Genomic DNA, 20,000 nt, shown 5'->3' with positions numbered 1-20,000 from the left:
CTTACATAATTTAATCTGTTTCCCTTTTAAAATTAAAGAAACTGAGGCTCAGAACTTGCCAACTTGCCTAACTGCACAGCTAATTACAGAAACTGGAACGTGAATGCTTCCCTGATTATGAAATAGTAGAAGCTTCCCCTACGTAGGGCAACAGACAGAAAACTGACCTGAGATATAGTTTAGTGATTATTGTTCTTGCCATCAAACAGCAATTACCCCTCTCTTCCCACTTAGAAATCAATTACCAAATTTTTTTAAATTGCAAACTTCATTCTTACACAGCTAAGTTTCCTTCACTGTCTTAATGAGCAGATAGCCTTAAAAGATCCAATTTATACAATGCATTTACACACTTGTTTTCGTATCTCAATACTATGTTATTTGCTTATTTCATTAACTATACTCTTATTTCATTTTTCAAAACCCATGCATAGTAATATGAAGCCTTTGGGATGGCAGTAACAGGCACTATGTATTGGTAAAGAAGTCTTTTTTCTGACACAAAGGAAGCAGAGTTTATTATAATTGGAGATTTTATATTTCCTGCCTCAGAGAAAAAACTCTCCACCCTTTAACCAAACATACTGTCAAGACTCTGGGGCAGCTAATATTTAAAACACGTATTCAGGAGCACATTCTGTAAAATAGGGTAGAAAATAACCTAGATTGATTTTTCGTTTATCATGCAAAGGTCCAGTTGTTTAGAATTACAATTAGTTTCACAAGTATGGTCAATAGCAAGAGCTCAATAAACATTTTTGGAGATTCTCGGCATTTTTCTTTGACTCAAAGCTTTCAAGTTAAACTTCAAGTCTTCTTTAAAAAGTAAAGGCATGTTACAGATTTGTTCACCTGTTATTCACCAGTTAATCAATATTAAAATTTGTACCACTTTCACTTACATTTGATTCTTTGCAGCTTGCCTCTGAGCTTTTCTTTCTTTCCTTTTCTGATCTGGTGGCTTAGCAAAAACAATTTCAATATTTTCTCCCTCCAAGTCTTTGCCATTCATTTCTTCCATAGCCTTAAAAAAGTAGGTACTGATCAATACAAGAGACCTTTCACAACTATGATTCATTTAAAGTTAAAAAACTCATTTACTATTAACACTAGAAGGATGAGATAAAATAGGATTCTTGATTTCATTTAAAGATCCAGCTCTTCAACTAATAATTTTTTTTTTTTTTTTTTTTTTTTTTTTTGCGGTACGCAGTCCTCTCACTGTTGTGGCCTCTCCCGCTGCAGAGCACAGGATCCGGACGCGCAGGCTCAGCGGCCATGGCTCAGGGGCCCAGCCACTCCACGGCATGTGGGATCTTCGCGGACTGGGCACGAACCCGTGTGCCCTGCATCGGCAGGCGGACTCTCAACCACTGCACCACCAGGGAAGCCCTAATAATCTTTTTGAGTTAGTTCAGTAAGTTATGCGATTTGCTAAGGCCAATAAAGGTTAGCTTGAGTAATTACATGACCTCTGAGTTTCCTTCAATATTCTAAAACATTCTGATTTTAGGATGACTAAAAATCATTAGTCTAAGTTAGATGCCTATGATAATTCCCCCAGTTATTTACCTTGACAGCACCATCTCGCTCATCAAAATGAATGAAAGCATAATCTTTTAATTTCTTCACTCGTTCCAGTTTCCCAAACTGACTAAATGCCTTTTCTAAAATCTCTTCTGTTACAGTATTGGCCAGGTTGCGTACAAACAGCACTTTTACCTGAAATTTAAGAAAGAAACAGAAACTTCCTATGTATTTCCAAAGGATTCAGTTTCCAAGATGCCACCACCCCAACCCTGCAGACTTAACTTTAGTCACAACTCATTAGAAGAGTTCCAGAAATATACAATATAGACTAAAATTTCAACTCATTTGGGTAAATACCAAGGAGCATGCTGCTGGACCTAATGGGCAAAAAATCTGAACATTCTCACCAAAGATATACAGATGGTGAATAAGCACAGGAAGAGATGCTTAATTATCATATGTCATTAGGGAATTGCAAATTAAAACAGTGAGATACCATCACAAGCCTGTTACAGTGACCGGCCAAAATCTAAGACACTAACACCATCGAATGCTGTGGAGAATACTGAACAACATATTCACTGCATTAGAATGCAAAATGGTGTAATTCGGCAGCTTCTTACAAAACTAAACATACTTTCGTACCATATGATTCACCAGTCACACTCCTTGGTATTTACCCCAAAGAGGTGAAAACGCGTCCACACAAAACCCTGTATATGGATGCTTATAGCAACCTTAATTCATAAATGCCAAAACTTGGAAGCAACCAAGCTGTCCTTCAGTAGGTAACTGGATAAACTATAATAAATCCAGACAATGGAATATTAACACTAAACAAGAAATGAGCCATCAAGTCATGAAAAGACATGGAGGAACCTTAAATGTAAAAGAAGCTGTCTTAAATGGCTACATACTATACGACTCCAACTATGTGACATTTGGGAAAAGACAAAACTATGGAGACAGTAAGAAGAGCAAAGGTTGCCAGGGGTGAGGGGGCGAGGGATGAAAAGGCACCACAGAGGATTCTTAAGGCAGTGAAAATATTCTGTATGATACTACAATGGTGGGTACAACATGCATTTGTCAAACCCATAGGATGCAGAACACCAAAAGGGAATCCTAACGTAAACACTGAGTTATAATGTGTCAATTTAGATTCACTGATTATGACAAATGTACCACTTTGGTGAGGACACTGATCGTGCAGGAGGTTGCACAGCTACGTGGGTAGGTGTGCGTACGGCAAACTGCTATACTTGTTGCTCAAAAAACAAAACATGCTATGCACAGTACTTTTCATTAGTTATTATTTTACAATTAAAATGGACGTGGTTATTTCCTAATAATGTGAACACCATGCCATCTGAAATAGCTGTTGAACTTAACACAGGGAGTCAAAACTAATTAGGACCTGCTTTTGAAACCCTAAAGAGAGAAGACAATATTCAAAACACTGGTAAGATAAAGTCTTCAATCCTGAAAGCTACTCAACTACAACTACAAATTTAACCTTTTGGCTAAGAAACATTATCACTTCCTCCTAAAATACCTGAAGTAGTATCTGCATTTCTTAATCTAAAGGGCTAACCAATGAGAGCATAATAAGCCAAAGGAAAAAAGAATGAATCTTAACTATTTTCTGTCCTCAAGAACATTTACCCTTTAATATTCACTGTTCTGACACTTCACACTCCTCTCTTGATTTAAGTAAACTAGTTGTATTTCCTAGCCTACTGTCATTAAGGAGGATTCTTTGAAAGGTTAGAATAACTTAACTGCAAACTGCACTGGTAAAGTGTTGACTCAAGAGATGTTTGTTTTCACAGATGTCTCAACTGACTGCTGAAGTACAATACCTAATAATAGCTAAACCTTTTAACTGCAGCAGCTCTGCTGAGGCCAGTACAGTTCACTATTTTTAGGAGTAGGACTTTTAACACAAAAACCATGTAATCTAATGGCGCCACTCTCAAAAACTCAAAGAAACTGCTCTTCGAATCCACACAAAAATGAAAATGAATCATCTCCACTGCATGTAGGCTACTTACTTTATCATGACAGTATAATGGCTACACAACTGTGGCTGAGGGTCCATGAATAAACCCCTATATTCACCCTCCATGCACTTGTTACTTACTTCTGGTGTGTGGCCTTTAACACAGAACACTTCTCTCACTTTCAAAAATATGGTTTAAGAAAGCACACACAAGTTTCCCTCCGCTCTCTAAAGCCTACCCCTGCTCCCAGCAATGCCACAAAAACAAATTTTAACTCAACTGTCATTACCTTTGCCATAACTTCAGGATCGGGATCTTCTATAGGATCAGCCCATTCAACAGTTCCAACATTTCCCCAGACCTTGACTTTACCACTCATTAACCTACGTCTTGCCTGGGCAGCTGTTTTGTGATCTTCATATTCAAGAAAGCAAAAGCCTCTGTTTTTTTTCTTGTCGTCTGGTTGGTGGTACAAAATGACATCTGTAAGACCCTCTGAAAGTAAGCAACAATTCCAGAGAAATTAGATAAAATAAGCAAAAATAAGCAGATCAAAAGATTTACTTTTCTAATATTATACTTGAATATCAGAATGAAAAATAATCTCTTATCTTTACTGGGGACTCTCAAAAATACTGGTCCAGATAATTCACCTAATCCCCACTTTCCAAGTGTTCCTAATGCAAAAATCCCCATGAAAAGAAAATGTATTCTTTTTACTTAGACCTGAGGACTATTCTGCTTCCATTTATCAGATGACAGAGAGATATGAAATCTTTACAAAGCTGTTTTAGGAAAACCAGGAGTGTAAGTCAGACATGGTTAAAAATTTTTCTCTGCTTCCATTAATTAGATGACAGAGAGGTATGAAATATTTACAAAGCTGTTTTAGGAAAACCAGAAGTATAAATCAGACATGCATAGAAATTTTTCACCCCATACAAGTAAAAACTAATTTTTTAATGGCACTTTTCTGGCCTCAGACATCAATGTTTATTTCAAATGAAATAGAGACTATCTTAGTATTGTATAAGAATTTCAAATGTTCCTGGAAACTGGTAACAGGCTGATAATTTACTAAATATTCTAGGCAGACAAAACTATTTTTTCTAGTTTCCAAATGACAAAAGCCTGTCACGTGGAAACTTATAAAAAATGCTTTACAATTCAAAGAAATTGCACCATATTGACAAAGTATAATCTCCTATAGCAAGAGTACTTACCATTCCTATAATTTGGGAAATCATTACTTATCAAACATTTTTACTAAGAATGTCAACTAGCACCTCAAAATGCATAAAAACACACAAAGAACTACAATCTTCCAGAACAGGGGAAGCACAACGATTCTGCAGACTGAGTTCAAATCCCAGCCGTATTCCTTACTAACTACGTAACATTCAGCAAGTTATTTCCCAAAACCTTCTATGTCCTTATCTGAAGAATGGAGTTGCTCATTTTATATGGCTATAGTGATGAGTCAATAAATGCAGTGCTTAAAACAGTGCTTGGGGGCTTCCCTGGTGGCGCAGTGGTTGCGAGTCCGCCTGCCGATGCAGGGGACACGGGTTCGTGCCCCGGTCCGGGAAGATCCCACATGCCGCGGAGCGGCTGGGCCCGTGAGCCATGGCCGCTGAGCCTGCGCGTCCGGAGCCTGTGCTCCGCAACGGGAGAGATCACAACAGTGAGAGGCCCGCGTACCGCAAAAGAAGAAAAGAAAAAACAAACAAAAAAAAAAAAAACAGTGCTTGGCACACAGGAGTATGCAATTACCTTAAGTATTAGAAGTTGAACCTCCTTCCAAGTAAACCCAACTTACCTGTTACTTTGCTAAATTCTTCAAGAATCTGTTCCTTGGTTTTACTCTTAGGAATAGAGCCCACAAAAAGCCTGTTGTTGGCAACGGAGATGCAGACACCAATGTGTTTTCCAGAACGAATTTCATGATTATTATACTGAAAGGCGGAAAAGTGCACCATGTTTTAAAAATACTTAAAATATCCTACTATAGGTGCTCATTATAGAAAGATATGCAAATCCCATACACAAAAGCAAAATCTTTTAACAAATTAAAACTTCAACACTTAGGTTTATCAAGTATTTTTATCCTTTAAAAAATTATAATCTGAGACAGGAAGACTGTACTGACAAAACACACTAACCAAGTTTATGAATTAAAGCAAAAAATTGTCAAGTCCTTGAAATTTAGCAAATTTGTTAAGAATCTAGTCTGTAAGCAGCTTAAATTCCAAATTACTGATTCCACAATACCTTATTTTCTACTTAAATTCATCCTTCCGACTAGTTATTCTCATGCAAGGGAAACAGATTCCAGTGCCAGCAAGCTTTCTGCCTTTCTATTAATCAGCGCTTAAATCTTATTTTTTCATCTCCCCTAATCACTTGTAAAAAGTTACAATAAGGGATTTTTGGCTTCAAATACTTAAATCTAAAAGGAGAACCTTGTTATTCCGAATCCGACCCAACTTTTTCCCCCATTTCATTTTCACCAAGCCTACAATAAAGTTGGAGAAAGACAACCAGATTATGGTAAACTACTATAAAACTATAGTAAAAAGTAAACAATCTTCAAGTAACCATATTCCATAAAATGGAACAATACAGCAGAGGCAAACCCCAAAAAGTTCCTATCCCTGTTATTCCCATTCTTGCGTAACAGGTATATCAGGTATAAGTGAAGAAAATACAGACAAGTCAGAAAACTGATTCCTCCCTCTCCCTTTTTCTCCATCTCCAGATATTCAAAATTAAACATGAAGTTCAAACATCCTTCCTCCAGTTCAGAACAGTTTTGTACTTTTTACCCCACTGACTCTGTTCACGCTTATCCGAGTCTCTGGTCATCATGATCCCAGGATTATCTCTATTCTTTACACTTATGCTCGAGACATTTTTTTTTAAATCACAACTTTGCCTATTGAAAAAGAATTCCACAATGACTCCCCATCAGCAAAACAAAATTCAAACCCTTGGATGTCATTAAGTCCATCCTAAAATCCCTACCACTTCTCCCTTTTCTCCACAATACTATAATCTCGGCTATTTACATCAGTTCTCAAACAGTTTCCATACTGCTCAACCTCTGACTATAACGCTTTCCCTGAAACTTCACCATCCAAACTCCTCTGCATACCTGTAGATTTGAGCTCAACCAAATAATCTGCAATCCCTAAATCCTATAAAGGTCAACAAACACACCCTTCTATGTTAACACAGATCAGCAGTTCTCAACAGGAGTGATTTGCTGCCCCCCGCCACACACACACATTTTGGTCAACTAGAGGTGGGGTTTGCTGTTGGTATTTAGTGGGTAGGCAGAGGCCAAAAATGTTATTAAACATCCTACAAGTCACAAAATACTCCAGCATAATAAAAAGTTATGTAGTGTAAAACATTAATAGTGCTGAGGTTAAGAAATCCTGCCCTGGACTTCGTTTTCTCATACCATTTATATTCCATTTAGACCAAACACCTCTTAAAAATAGAAATATGTGGTTACAGGCAGATATTAGACCTATGGTTGAATCCACCATTGCATGGGATTATGGACAAGTAGACTACAATACCCTATTACACAAATAAGTTAACTTAAGAGCACAATAAACTGCTTTAAGACATGTACATTCCCTAGATTTCTATATCTAAGGATCAAGTAGCCAGGCTTAGTGACAAATCAATGGCTTTCAATTTGGTCATTTAGTCTGTAACTCCAGAAGCTGACAAAAACAATTAAAATCAGAAAAAGAATGGAAGGAAATACTAAGTTTTAAAAAGGGAGAAAGAAGAGTTATTTTGAAGATGACAATTTGGTATCATTTTCCCTTTACTGTATTTCTTTCCAAATATTCTAAGAGCAGAGGCTATTTACTTAACAATGCTGCCTCAAAATAGAATGACTGGTTTCCATTATTACCTACAAAAGAAGTTTCTTTCCTTCTAACCTATCCTCACTATGGTTCATCAAGGTGGTGTAGGTAGAAGGCACTTAAATGACTGTAGTCTCTGAACAATATGAAGACATGAATATTTAGTAGGATTTATAAAGAAAACTAACTTTTCATCCACATTTTTTTAATTTAAAAAATTGGAACAATTATAGCTGACCCATAGAGAGTAAACTGGCTCTCCAATGAAAAGAAGTCATCAAAGGAGCAAAGGTGACCCTCTGCACATAGCATACTGTCCAAATAAACCAAAAGTGCCTAGAAATAAACATTTCTTAAAGAAATGCCCCATCTACAGATTAAGCACGCACTTTTATAAGTATATTTGAGTTGTTTAACTTTTTCTCACTCTAGCATTTTTAAGACCAATCTATCACCTTAAATTGGAAAATAAACTTTGCATCCTAGCAGGTGTTAGCAGGTGGGTAACAGTGACTTAGATGGTAGAAAAAATTACCAAAACAACTGTTCTGATCCTTAATAGAGATTCTAATTTAATGCTGATAAACCCTTACTCTCAAGGGTTAGTAATCAGGACGATATGATAGTATCAAAATAAAAAAGAAAATGTAATCTTTTCCAAACTCTAGAAAAGTTGGCACTCAAGTTAACAAATTTTAGAAATCTAGCTTTCAGATCCAGTAGCACAGTGAGGTAAGGTAACCAAATAAAATAAAGATGAACTTTGAACATTAACCAATGCAGTTTCAGTATTTCAGAACACCAAAATGAGTTGTACAGCCTGGAACATTCCCATCATCTACGTTCAAAATATCAATGCATTCTTTCCTTCCCTTATAGCCAATCAGTTACCAAATCCCCAGAAATTTAGCAATCTCGGACTTAGAAAACTGATCCAGAAGTGGCTGCTCAGTCCTAAGCCTTACAGCAGCAAAGCCACTACCTCCCCCAAGCCCGTCCATTTAAGTCTTCTTTACCTTGAGCCAAACCTACTTCCCTAAAAATTCTACAATAAATCTATTTCCTCCTCCAAATGACAGCACTTCATATACCTGCACACAATGCTTAGGACTCAATCCCCCTCTATGCTTGGCTCATCATTACTTCTCTGAAATTGGGAACTGCCTCCAAGAGTTGTCACCAAATAGTGACATCCATAACACAACTCTATAGAGGCAGACTGAGACTGAGGAGTCTAGAGTAAGCTGGAGACTATTCTTACACTTCTAAACACCAGGCCTCTGTAACATGTAGTCCATGATTATCTTGGCTTATTTGGCAATCACACCACACCACTGACACACTACAGCTTACCTGTGGATTAGTCATGTATAGGACTTGACTCTCAGCCCCACTCAATTCCATCCTGCTGATGTAAACTACTGTCCCAGGCTATCAAAATCTTTTCAGATCCTTACTCTGTCATCCATGGCATTAACCACTACATATAGATTCAAGTCACCAAACGTTCCAAGCAGTCCAACTATGCCCTCATTCATATCATTGATTAAAAAAAAATAGAACCTATACCGTTATTTACATCATGCAACCCATTAAAAGGCTCAAAACTTTAACAGCACCATGCAACTCAGCCCAGCAGTCATGCCTACTGCCTTCTAGCACTGACTTTACACAAGTTTTATCTTGTCCCACAAAACAGTGCTTCAACTATTCATCTATTTCCTTCACTGCCCTGCTCACACCTTTTTATCACAAAGCCTTCTCTAACAACCTCAACCGAAAGCAATCGATCCCTTCATCCCTCCTTTACCCTGTGAACCACCTGCTTCCACTTTCATTGTAGTTAGCCTCTCAAGTCCTAGAAACACCAAAGTCAAGAACTGGATCAAACTACCTTGTGCGCCCAGAGTAAAAGTTTTCATGTTAAACACAGTAAACACTTGCTAATGCTACTATTCTGTCGGCCTGTCTTGCCAGCTGCATTCATCAAAACGGTTGTACACTGGTGTACACAACCACTGTGGTGAATAAACCATCAGTGGCTATTAAAGTCATAACCCTTAATGTGCAAATAGAGGTCAGTATTCCAGTCTCTGTAACAAAGGTATTTTCAGTAGGACAGTCCCACTGTATAGGAACCATAATGGGCACTGCAGAGCCAGTGGCCCTGGGCTCCAATTCCAGCAGCACACCACACAAATACATATACACACTTGCCTGGTCAGCCAGTCAGGTTATTTATCTAGTACCTACTCTATAATGGCACTGTTCTACATATTGGGGATACAGGAAAAAAGAGCAAATTTTCTGATGGCAAGAGAGAAGCAAATAATCTTTCAAAGTCAAAAAATAATTTTAAGTACATCTAAGCATTCTTGTTTTTATCATGTTCAGTATACTGTCATGGGGCAACTGGGTGGTAAGCCTTTCTTAGAAAGGCCTTCTAAGAAAACCTGATTGATAAGAAGACAGCAGCTGTGCTAACTGGGAGAAGTGGGAGAAAGAACAGAAGGCAGCCTTGAGATGGAAATGCTCATAGCTTTTGTGGAGGACAAAAAAGGCAAAGTGTGGATGGAAAGGTAATAAAGAAGAGTAGGAAGAGAGAGGTAAGCAAAAACTTGATCAGATAGAACCTTGTTTGGAAGCCATTATTAGAGTTTTCAGCATGGGACTGTTATGATCTAATCTACACAGCTAAAAGGTAAGACTGTAAAGGAGCAATGGAAAGCAGTGAGACTAGCTAGGAGGATTCTTCAAATGGTACCTTAGGCTAGGATGGTAGCAGGAAGATGGTACAAATTGGTTAGATGCCAAAAATAAATTTGGCAGTAGAGATGACTTACACTCTGAATTCCTTTCAACACTACCTAAACCACTACATAATTTGAAGAATCAGGCTACCTGGCAACATAACTTATACTGCTGGCTTAAACTGTTATGTCTAATTAACGATAAGCACATGCTAAACAAACCTGGTATCAAACTAAACCAGTACGGCTCTGGGCAAGCCACCCAAACTATTAATTCTACTGCAAAAGGAAGATATTTCACTTACCTTGAGGAATGGGTTGAAGTGATCTTTAAAGGTAATAATGTAGCACCTAGCACAGCTCCTGTGCCTCAACAAGCACAAGTGGTAGCTATTATTCACCTTTTCACAAATTTAAATCTTGCTTCCTTAGCTACATTGTCATCATTTAGGGATGAATTTTCTTATTCCCCCAAATACAAGGCAGATGTTAGCTGAAAATAGGGTCATTAAGAAGTTTGCAGTTGCTTCTAACTTCATGCCTCTTCTTCAGCTGTTAACATCAACCCATTTTACAAGTAATTCAGATGCAAACTCAAAATCTAGTCTTTATTGGTGGGGGGAGCTACAGGGGTCGTTGTTGAATAACATCAAAAAATAAGGCTGAATATATAAACTATCTCAACTCAATCAAAGGTATTTCTCAAGACACAAAGTACAGGAAAGCAAAAAGAGATGGTGCTGCAATCTTGTCTCATCTGTAAATAACGTAAAAAAGGCATTTTCTCAACACCTGACTATGTGCAACTAGAACAACAGTTCAACTACCTTATATAAAAATTCACCTTGGATACAGCTGTAATTCAATTAGACTCGTGACATGATACGAGTACCAAGTTTTCAAAATATGCTCCCTTAAAAAATACATTTAGGAGGGGTACTCATTTCCAGGAATCAAAACAAGGTAGCAAAAAAACATCCAAATCAACTTGAGTTTATTTCTCTAGAATGTTTCATTTCCTTAAAAGCCTAGTCCTTTCTTCTACTGTTGCATTAAGGCAAATCTCCCAATTCTATCACCATAGCCCTAGCTATGGTAAAGCATCCTTTTTAAAAAAGCAATGACAATACGTCCAATTCATCCCAGTGCTAAGAATACCCTTAAAAAGACTAAAGCACAGAGCCTCCTATTCATCAGACAGTAAAAAATTATGCCTCCAGATGAGGACTCAAATCACAAACCCAGAAAAAAATGTTAAAAGATTTAGGACAAGAGCTAGCTCACAGACCAATCAAAATGGCTGTTTGGCTACCTGGAAATTTCTGCGTTACAGTTGAAAAACTTAACTACATTAATAAGACTACTCTAAGCCTACAGCAATGCAACTTTGGACTACATGATCTGTTAAGCCAAAGCAATTGCCCAAACTGAGACATATTTCATGTGTACTTATTGGCACTCAAAATAGTGATGTTAGGACTGGATTATACAACTTCTTCTTCTAATGATGTTTCTTTACTATAAGGATTCTGAACATCACCTAGAAATAAATTCTAGTGAGGACCTACCAAAATTAGTGTATTTTGGCAACAAAAATTAAGTAGTCTACAAATGTTTAATGATTCCTTTTAAAAATATTAATACACAAATCATTACTTGTAACACTAAATAACACTAAATATAACACTAAATAATCACACCTATTAAGCAAGACTAAAGCTTTATGTAATACCTAGTAAATAAAGTGGATGTGACATCATTAAATTCTGTACTAGCTTTTTGTAGTAAGATAATCTCATTGCCTTCTCAATCATTATGTATTTCCACATTAAAACTTACTGCTACTTTATTACTACCTGGCAAAATGTTCTATTCTTTTATAGATTCAACTGGATGACTCCTAAAGTATCTTTCCAGAACTCTAAAAAGTCCTCAGTTTTACCTGAACTGTTTAAACTAAAAACGTGACAGTTCAAAGGTTACCACTGAATGGACCCCTAGAGCTATACATACTCTCCCTTCTGAAATAGAAAGCACTCTTTGAAAGAAAAGAAAATCAGCCATGATTTAAAAAGAAATATCTAAACTCCTGAATCCTTTATTCTTCCCAAGTAGCATACTTTTCTAATGTTAACCTTTACAATGTTCAATTACACACACCAATGGAGAGATCCAAGCAATACAAAAAGCAAAACCAAGTATATTTGTTTTTTTTTTTTCTCCTTAAGGTTTGCCTTAAAATGTGATATATATGATAGTTAGGGAAGGAAAAATAAAATCCAGGATGAAATCACTCTAAGGAGTTCAAGTTTGCTTAGAATTACCCATAAAACATGTAAGTCAGATAACGCAAAACTAACAAACATCTGCTATAGTGGACCATTTACAAAAGTTCCTCCCCAGCTGTACTTTTTGATGTATTCCTTGGATTGAAATTAACTTACATCTTCAACTACAAAACACAGAAACTACTTGTCACAGAATTTAATAAAACTAATTTGAAGGAGAATTATATAAACCATAGTTTGAAACATTAAAATTCTTTAAATTGGGAAAATAACTAGGTCCTCACCTGACATCTAGTACTTTTAAATCAGACATTGCCACTAAACATAAAATCCTTTATTTCATTAACTAGAAAGTTATCACAATGTCTCTGTGAAAAATTTTCAAAAAAGGGACAGCCAGATATGGCCCTTTAAGAGCCCTATCTACTACAGTTACTTTCTTGAACCTTTTAACATTCCTTAAAAAAAAAAAAAAAATCACTAAGCCAAATTCAAAGCACCAGTAACTTCAACTCCACCACACTACCTTATAGATCCTGAGTCAGTTCAACTATACATGCAAAAAATACAGCTACAATGTGTACATAGAAAATGTGACAGTGCCTAATCAGCACTTCAAAAACCTTTGGTTAACACAATTAAGAAAAGGCCTGGCTTTAAATGAAAATAGAGAATGTGAAAACTGAAAAGAAAAAAAAACTCACCAGTTTAACAGCCTCCTGAGCTGCTTCTTTTGTACAAAAAGTGACAAACGCATAACCTCTATTGAGACCAGTTAGTGGATCCATCATTAGACGAAGATCCCATATAGGTCCAGCTTTTTCAAACAATGGAACAAGTTCATCCTCAAACAGATCTCTTGGGATCTTCCCTACAAATATCTGTAAATTAAATATGAAGTAAAAACCATGGAGAGTTTCTTTAGGGAAACAGACACCTGTACATTTACTACAAAGGGTACAAGTTTTTAGTCTCTTTACCTCAGTGCCAACAGAAGGCTGCTGACCTGAATAAACGGAATCTGGAGGCGGTCCCCCATACTTCCTCTGTCCAGTGGTCACATCGAGTGTGTATCCTGTTCTTTCCAAGAGCGCCTTAAAAAGTTCAAATATCATTAATACATTTCATTCATGAGACCACACCCATACACTGAGCAGTTTAAAATCAAGATTGTTCAAATCTTTCCATTTATCTTTGCAACATTCCCTACTTACAGATTTCTGTTGTGTTTCAGAATTCCCCTTTTAATGTATACTTGTAATTTATAATATGCCCTAATTTATAATGAAAATTTCAGGATCCTGGTCAAATTATTTTCTGGTCTCCAATTAATTACTAAGTAGTGCTTAGTGAACAACACAGAATATTGATCCGTCAACAACTTTCAAGGCTTTCAAGGCAGCGTGTCCCTATTCGGCCCTTCCAAAAAATGTCTGCACCTAATTAGGCTGAAAATAATTCTCTCCTGAAGAAGGAGCTGGATAACTTCTCTCTCCCAAATCTAGCTTTCTTACCCAATAAATTTCCCTGTAACCCACACTCCTAGGTACCTACCGCCATTCTGGGAGTTTCACCAACCTTTACAGAAATTACACTCCTCCAATTAAGTCCAGAAACTTAGGAGTTGCAGGAAAAATGACCTCTTATTCATCTGACATTCAAGTACCATGCTTCACAGGACAGCATGGATCACTCAGAAAAAATGAGAGCCAAAATGATTTTGAAAACTTTATGAAGCTCCAACAATGTGACATAACCTCCCTAAAAACGAACTGTTAAAATTTACACAACTCATATTTACTAAGAGCGTTAAAAATTTCTCTTCACCTTTTATTATAAGCAAAAAGACTAGAAAGAAGTAGTCCACTGTTAGCCTAAGGTAAAAACAAGAATTATTCCTTTTCCACCATCTCACCCACAAAGCACAAAACTGGTTTTCTGAATAATAAAAGCAACCCAATAATTAGATGATAAATTCTGAAATAAAAAGAAACACTAGGCACAGGACAAAACTTATCAAAATGCTGTTAAGTGATTTGGGGGTCACTTTAGTCTTTGAAAATGAAAATGCCTAGACAGATTTTAAATATTTTCTACTCAAAAAATATTAAATATTTATGAAAAAATACTGTAATTGATAACAACTCCTTTATTCCTAAACTGTCTTAACAAAAAAGCCCAGAAAGTGCTACATGTTTTAAGTAGTCTTTTTTTATTATCTCCAAATATATTTGCTTAACAGTGCAACACTGGGTTAGTAACAAAAATAAACTCAAATCTCTTACTATCACATAAACTAAACCATTAAATGGCTCTTCTTCCCTTTTTCCCATATGTAATCCCTGCGCTTCTTTCACTTTAATCTTTAAGTGACCCAAATAATACCTTTTATGTCACTCGCTAAAAACAAAAAGGAAAAACTTATTCCCTCTGAAAAACATCCTATAAAAATGTCTGTCTTCGACATAGAGAATGGACTTGAGGACACGGGGAGGGGGAAGGGTAAGCTGGGACGAAGTGAGAGAGTGGCATGGACATATATACACTACCAGATGTAATATAGATAGCTAGTGGGAAGCAGCCACATAGCACAGGGAGATCAGCTCAGTGCTTTGCGACCACCTAGAAGGGTGGGATAGGGAGGGTGGGAGGGAGACGCAAGAGGGAGGGCATATACGTTTGCATATAGCTGATTCATTTTGTTTATACAGCAGAAACTACAATAAAGATGTTAAAAGAAAAAAAGTCTGCCTTCTTGCCACAGTTTAAGTCACACTGAAGCTTTAAGCCACTCTCTTCCAAAGATAGAACTGAACCTCACAAACGAAATTTTCAATTTTTCATAAAATTTTAATAACTGTCTCAGTATAGACTTAATTGCAACTGATTAATTACAATGAGTAACAACTATATTCCATTTCTTTGGAAAAACTAAACTTACAGCTCAAACACAATTCACTCACAGCTACAACTGCAAAAAGCTCAAATTTATAGATAGCCTTAACATCTAACTCCCTATTCGAAGCTTCTCTCTTCCCACAGCATTAAAACACACCTGACACCCATATTGTTCCTAATAACTTATTTTCTTAAACCATAACCCTTGGTTCAAAAGCAGTGGCACACTATATTAAGAGTACCAGATTAAAACTAGTATGATCACCGTCATATTTTCTATGAACTAAAAACTCAACAAAACTAAAAACCACCAAGATCAAAACCTAGTTGACTTTGAGGCCATTTACTCTTCTGACTTTGGGGGTGGGGGGAGCGCAAAGGAAACCTACCCTCAGCCTCAGTTTCCTCCTTTACATTTCCACAGTAATCAATTTTATCCTTAAAAGCTGCTTTTATATTTGCTTAACAGTGCAATTAAAAAAAACTCAGCCTCAGTTTCCTCATTTACATTTCCACAGTAATCAATTTTATCCTTAAAAGCTGCTTTTAGAAGTGAACAAATGGGCCTTAAAAACCCATACTAGGAAGAAGAAGGCAGTGTTAAAATACTAAACCCATTTAATTTGGGGGCTTGAGAATCCTAAGAAAAGCAGTCAGCTGCTAAATGTACACACTCCATCAGTATGGGGTGAGCTGATCTCCTCCCATTTTGGTTCCACTGTCAGTTAATCTGGACTTGCAGGTTTCTAAAAAAATATGGTGGCTGTATTTCTTTAAATCTTTTATTTAGAATACCAATAACACAGATTTAAGAAACAGTAGCTGGCTAACAAGAAAAACTTCAGAATTGTTTTAGAAACAAATTGTTAAAGGCAGGAAAAACAGTAATTACAAAAGATTAACAAATTATCTCATGGTCATTAACTCGCAACATCAAAAAAAACACAAAAAAGCACAAAAAACAAAACACACACACCCATTTCACACCCAAGGAATATTTACCAAAGCTAGAAAATAGAAAAAAAAAAAAAAGAAAAAAAAAAAAAACTTTAAAACTGAAAGGAGTAAAAAAGAAAGTTTTTAAAGACATACCTTAATTTTTGCCTCATCTGGTCCTTTGCTAGAATCTGCTACTTTGGTCCCCTGTTTTTCTCTCTGCCTATAAGTCTTCATGACTCCACATAAAAAGGCACTTTTGTTCTGCAAACGAATTTTCCAATCATATTTAACAATAATTATCTTAAACGTTACCTAAATAAGTAAAACGCGAACTATCAAAACTACTCAGGTTTTTTATTCTTTTTACACTGACACTAGATTAACGTTACCTGAACATGAGAGAGATCACTGTCTTTAAACTGCTGAAGAACTGCCAATGCGCCGTCTTCATTGAATTCTTTTAAAGCTTCGATAGCTCTTTCATCTAAATCGCTATGTGCAACCAGCCCTGGAGAAGAAAAAACTTAATTAATTGTCAACTTTTAATATTTTTAGAAAGTTTCTTTTTAAAAAAAAAAAAAACCATGTTGCCAATACAGGTGCCAACTAAGAATTCTTCCATGCCCCCTTATCATCTATACAATGAAAAACACACATACCTTAGCCATTCTGAATGGCATTATGAACTAAATAAGGCCTCTCAACCACTTTTTAAAAATCTTGTTCTGTGTCTAAATCAGACAATTCTGAACCCTATTTCTACAGCAAATATATAGGCTCACAAATTCTAAAACCAACCAACGAAGTACCGAGCATGACAAATGAACCTCTATTCAATTTCAAATACCACTAGAAAAAGCAAGAGCCACACGGAGACAGACTACAAGTCTACAGTTACCAAGTTATTTAACAAGAATCCTACTATAAAAATACCCCCAAAAAGTCACATGGCCTGCTTCCAATATTTAGCAGCTGTTGCTACCATCGTATACTTATCCATCTGGCCAGCCAGCCTTTACCTCCTAACCCTTTCTCTTCCCTCCCTCTATACACCTTAACCTCTAGTTCACAACTAGCACAACAAGGCAAAACTCCAGGTCCCAACACTTATTGGAAACCACAAAAAGTTGCTATTTTAGCTCAAAGCCAGAAATCCAATAGAAAAATTTCATGATATAATTTTGCAAGTGTTAGTTCTTACCTGCAACGTAAATTTCATCTAGTTTTTCAGCAACTTTCTGTGGTAAACCAGCATCAAGCAATGTCTGAAAATTTTCTGAATGGATAACTGCAGAAGTAGTATCCATGGGCTCTTCAGTACCATTTCCATTAACATGTTCTGTAGCCATGTTTCCAGAGATCTGTTCAAACGCAATAAGCAAAATTAAACTAGGATCTTCAGAAAGGGTAGAGGAATATGAGAGCCCCAATCTTTACTTTCTCTACCAATTTCTACACCAGCCAGCCTGCACCTCCCTTTAAAGAGGCCTTACTTGAAAGTCACTGTCGCCTGACAAGCCACATTCGGAGCGCGGGGCACAGAAGGACGGATCCACTACGTTTTTCCTTAGCACCACCCCTGACTCACCTGCTAACACTCCCTAGGAAAAACCACATTACAAATGGAGCCCAACCAGCACGAGGACGAGCCAGCGTGCCACATGCAGCTGTGCCCGTACGGCGAACGAGGTGTGTGTGGAGCAAGCAAAGCTGGGCTTTTCCCTCTCAAAGGTAAACCCCCGAAGTGCGCGCTTTTCCCGCCTGCCGCTTAAAGATCGGTAACAACAGCCTGCGAAGAACAAAGCGCTCACACAAGCTACCTTCCCACCACCCAATTTCTCCACCCTTCACCCGCACACCCCAAAGCCCGCCCCCGACTCCGCACCCAGAGCGGCAGCCTCACCGCTGCGGCCCCCGGGAGCCCAGCAGAAACACGTGCTCTGCGCCTTCCAATGTCCTACAACTTCCTTCCACGAAAACCCACCGAGTCCCAGGCCAAGACCACCGTCACCGGCTCCCAACAGCAACCCCAAGCCGCGGCCGGAGCCCCCAACAAGCAGCAGCAGCAGCACAACCTCGCCCCTCGACACCGAGGCCGCGGCGGCGCCAGGCCACAGGCTCTCCCCGCCCCCCAGCGCCGCCGTCTCGACCGTGACACATGGCTCTCTCTGCCCCGGGCGCCGGCGACCCCCGGCCGGCCGCCCGCCCGCCCCGCCGAGGCGTGCGCCGCGGCGGGCGGTGCAAGCCCCCCACCCCTCGCCGGTCCCGGCAGCGATTGCGGCGCGGGGGCCGGCGGTGCCACCCCCGGGCCGGGGCCGACAAGCCGGCGGCGCGAGGGCGTTCCGCGAACTGCCCAACGCTCGCCGGACCCCGAGCACCACCCAACCCCGCCGCGCGGCTGCGGGACAGGACCGGCTCCTCTCCGCCCACTCCCGCGCCGCGGCGACGGCCACGACAGCACCAACTCTGCCGCCGCTCGTGGTCCGCGCGGGCCACGGGGGCGCCTCCTCCCTGGAGCGCCGCAGACAAAGCCCGAATGGCAGCAGCACATGGAAGGGAGAAGGAAGTAGCGGCGCGGGCCGCGGCCTACTCCCAAGCAGCCCCAGTCAACGTGCTCCCCTCTTCCTTGGAATCCATTTTCCAGAAAAGCCGGTTTCTCCTCGCACCGCCCTCCCCCAGCTCACTCCACAATGTCACGGAGCTCCCCTCCCAGACCCGGGTCCCGGCGGTCGTTACCTCCCCGTCGGGCTGCGGCGGAGGAATCCTGTCCGAGGAGATCCGGTTGCGGGCAACGCGTGCTCGCTGCTCCCTGGGTCCGGCGCGAGTGGAGCTGTTGTAAAATGGCGGCCGAAGCTCACGCCGCTGGCAGCAAACCCGATCCAGTTCCACTCGCCTCCGAGCGCGCTCCCAGTGCGCGCGCGCGCCTCCGCGTGACCCCCCCCCCTTCCCTTCCCTCCCCTCCCCTCCCTCGCGCGTCCGCTTCTCTCACTCACTCCTTCAGCCCCTGCCCGCCTCCAGCTCCTCCTTCTCCTTCTCCCACCACCACCAGCCTCCGTCCGCCTCTTCTCTAGGCCTTTCTTCTTCCCCTCCCTGCTCCTTTCCCCACCGCTTGCACTGTCGTCCGCGACCGCTCAGCCACGAGTGGCCGCCCTTCCCCTCCTCGCTTGCACGCTCGCACGCTCGCTCCCTCCCTAGCTCTCTCGGCCCCGTCCCTCCAGTCCCTGCCGACTCGGCTCGTCTCTTTCTCTCTCCCGCGCTGACGTGACGACGTAGCTTACGCCTCGGGACGCGCGCCCGCGGGCTCCGCCCCCACGCCCGCCACCTCCCTCGCTCCCCACCACATGGGAGGGCGCGAGACCCCGCCCTTCCGCTCCGGCGGCGGCGGAGGGGCCAAGAGTGAATGAAAGGCCCGCCCCTTCCCCTCCCGGCACTTCCCCCTCCCGCGCCCCTCCGAGCGGGGCGGGGCGGGCCGGCTCAGCGTGTCCCACTCATTCTCCTTTGTCAGAAGACAGGCATCTCCCCACCCCGCCCCACCCCACCCCCACCGCGGCACCACGCGCACGCTCCCCCCACCGAGCTCCCGCTCGCCCCACCCCCCGCCCCGTCCGAGACCGCCGGGGAACGGCGCAGGGGGCGCGGAACGCGAGCGCAGCTCCGCGGAGGGTACCCACCGGTCAGTGCGCGCCCGGCCCCCGCCCCCGGCGC

General features: G+C 40.3%; 1 protein-coding gene across 6 annotated transcripts in view; it reads right to left on the bottom strand.

Moving 5' to 3' along the window:
* The window catches only part of SYNCRIP (synaptotagmin binding cytoplasmic RNA interacting protein), a 25,292-nt gene extending 6,060 nt beyond the window's left edge, over positions 1-19,232 (bottom strand). For 2 of the 6 annotated variants that reach the window (XM_055087633.1, XM_028494671.2), the window contains exons 1-7: positions 16,449-16,555; positions 13,465-13,552; positions 13,163-13,339; positions 5,353-5,488; positions 3,823-4,028; positions 1,573-1,722; positions 903-1,024 (exon numbers count right to left, since the gene is read on the bottom strand). In XM_055087633.1, the coding sequence (XP_054943608.1) occupies positions 903-1,024; positions 1,573-1,722; positions 3,823-4,028; positions 5,353-5,488; positions 13,163-13,339; positions 13,465-13,497 (824 nt within the window). In that variant the 5' untranslated portion in view covers positions 13,498-13,552; positions 16,449-16,555. Of the gene's footprint in view, positions 1-902; positions 1,025-1,572; positions 1,723-3,822; positions 4,029-5,352; positions 5,489-13,162; positions 13,340-13,438; positions 13,553-16,448; positions 16,557-16,684; positions 16,804-17,496; positions 17,657-19,031 lie in introns of those variants that run through there. The other 4 variants (XM_024116813.3, XM_024116812.1, XM_024116814.3 and 1 more) reach the window with 4 other exon arrangements.
* Positions 19,233-20,000: the final 768 nt, after the last annotated feature.

This window comes from Physeter macrocephalus, chromosome 10 (genome assembly GCF_002837175.3).
Source record: "Physeter macrocephalus isolate SW-GA chromosome 10, ASM283717v5, whole genome shotgun sequence".
NCBI lineage: Eukaryota > Metazoa > Chordata > Mammalia > Artiodactyla > Physeteridae > Physeter > Physeter macrocephalus.
This window is presented reverse-complemented; position numbering and strand designations above follow the sequence as displayed.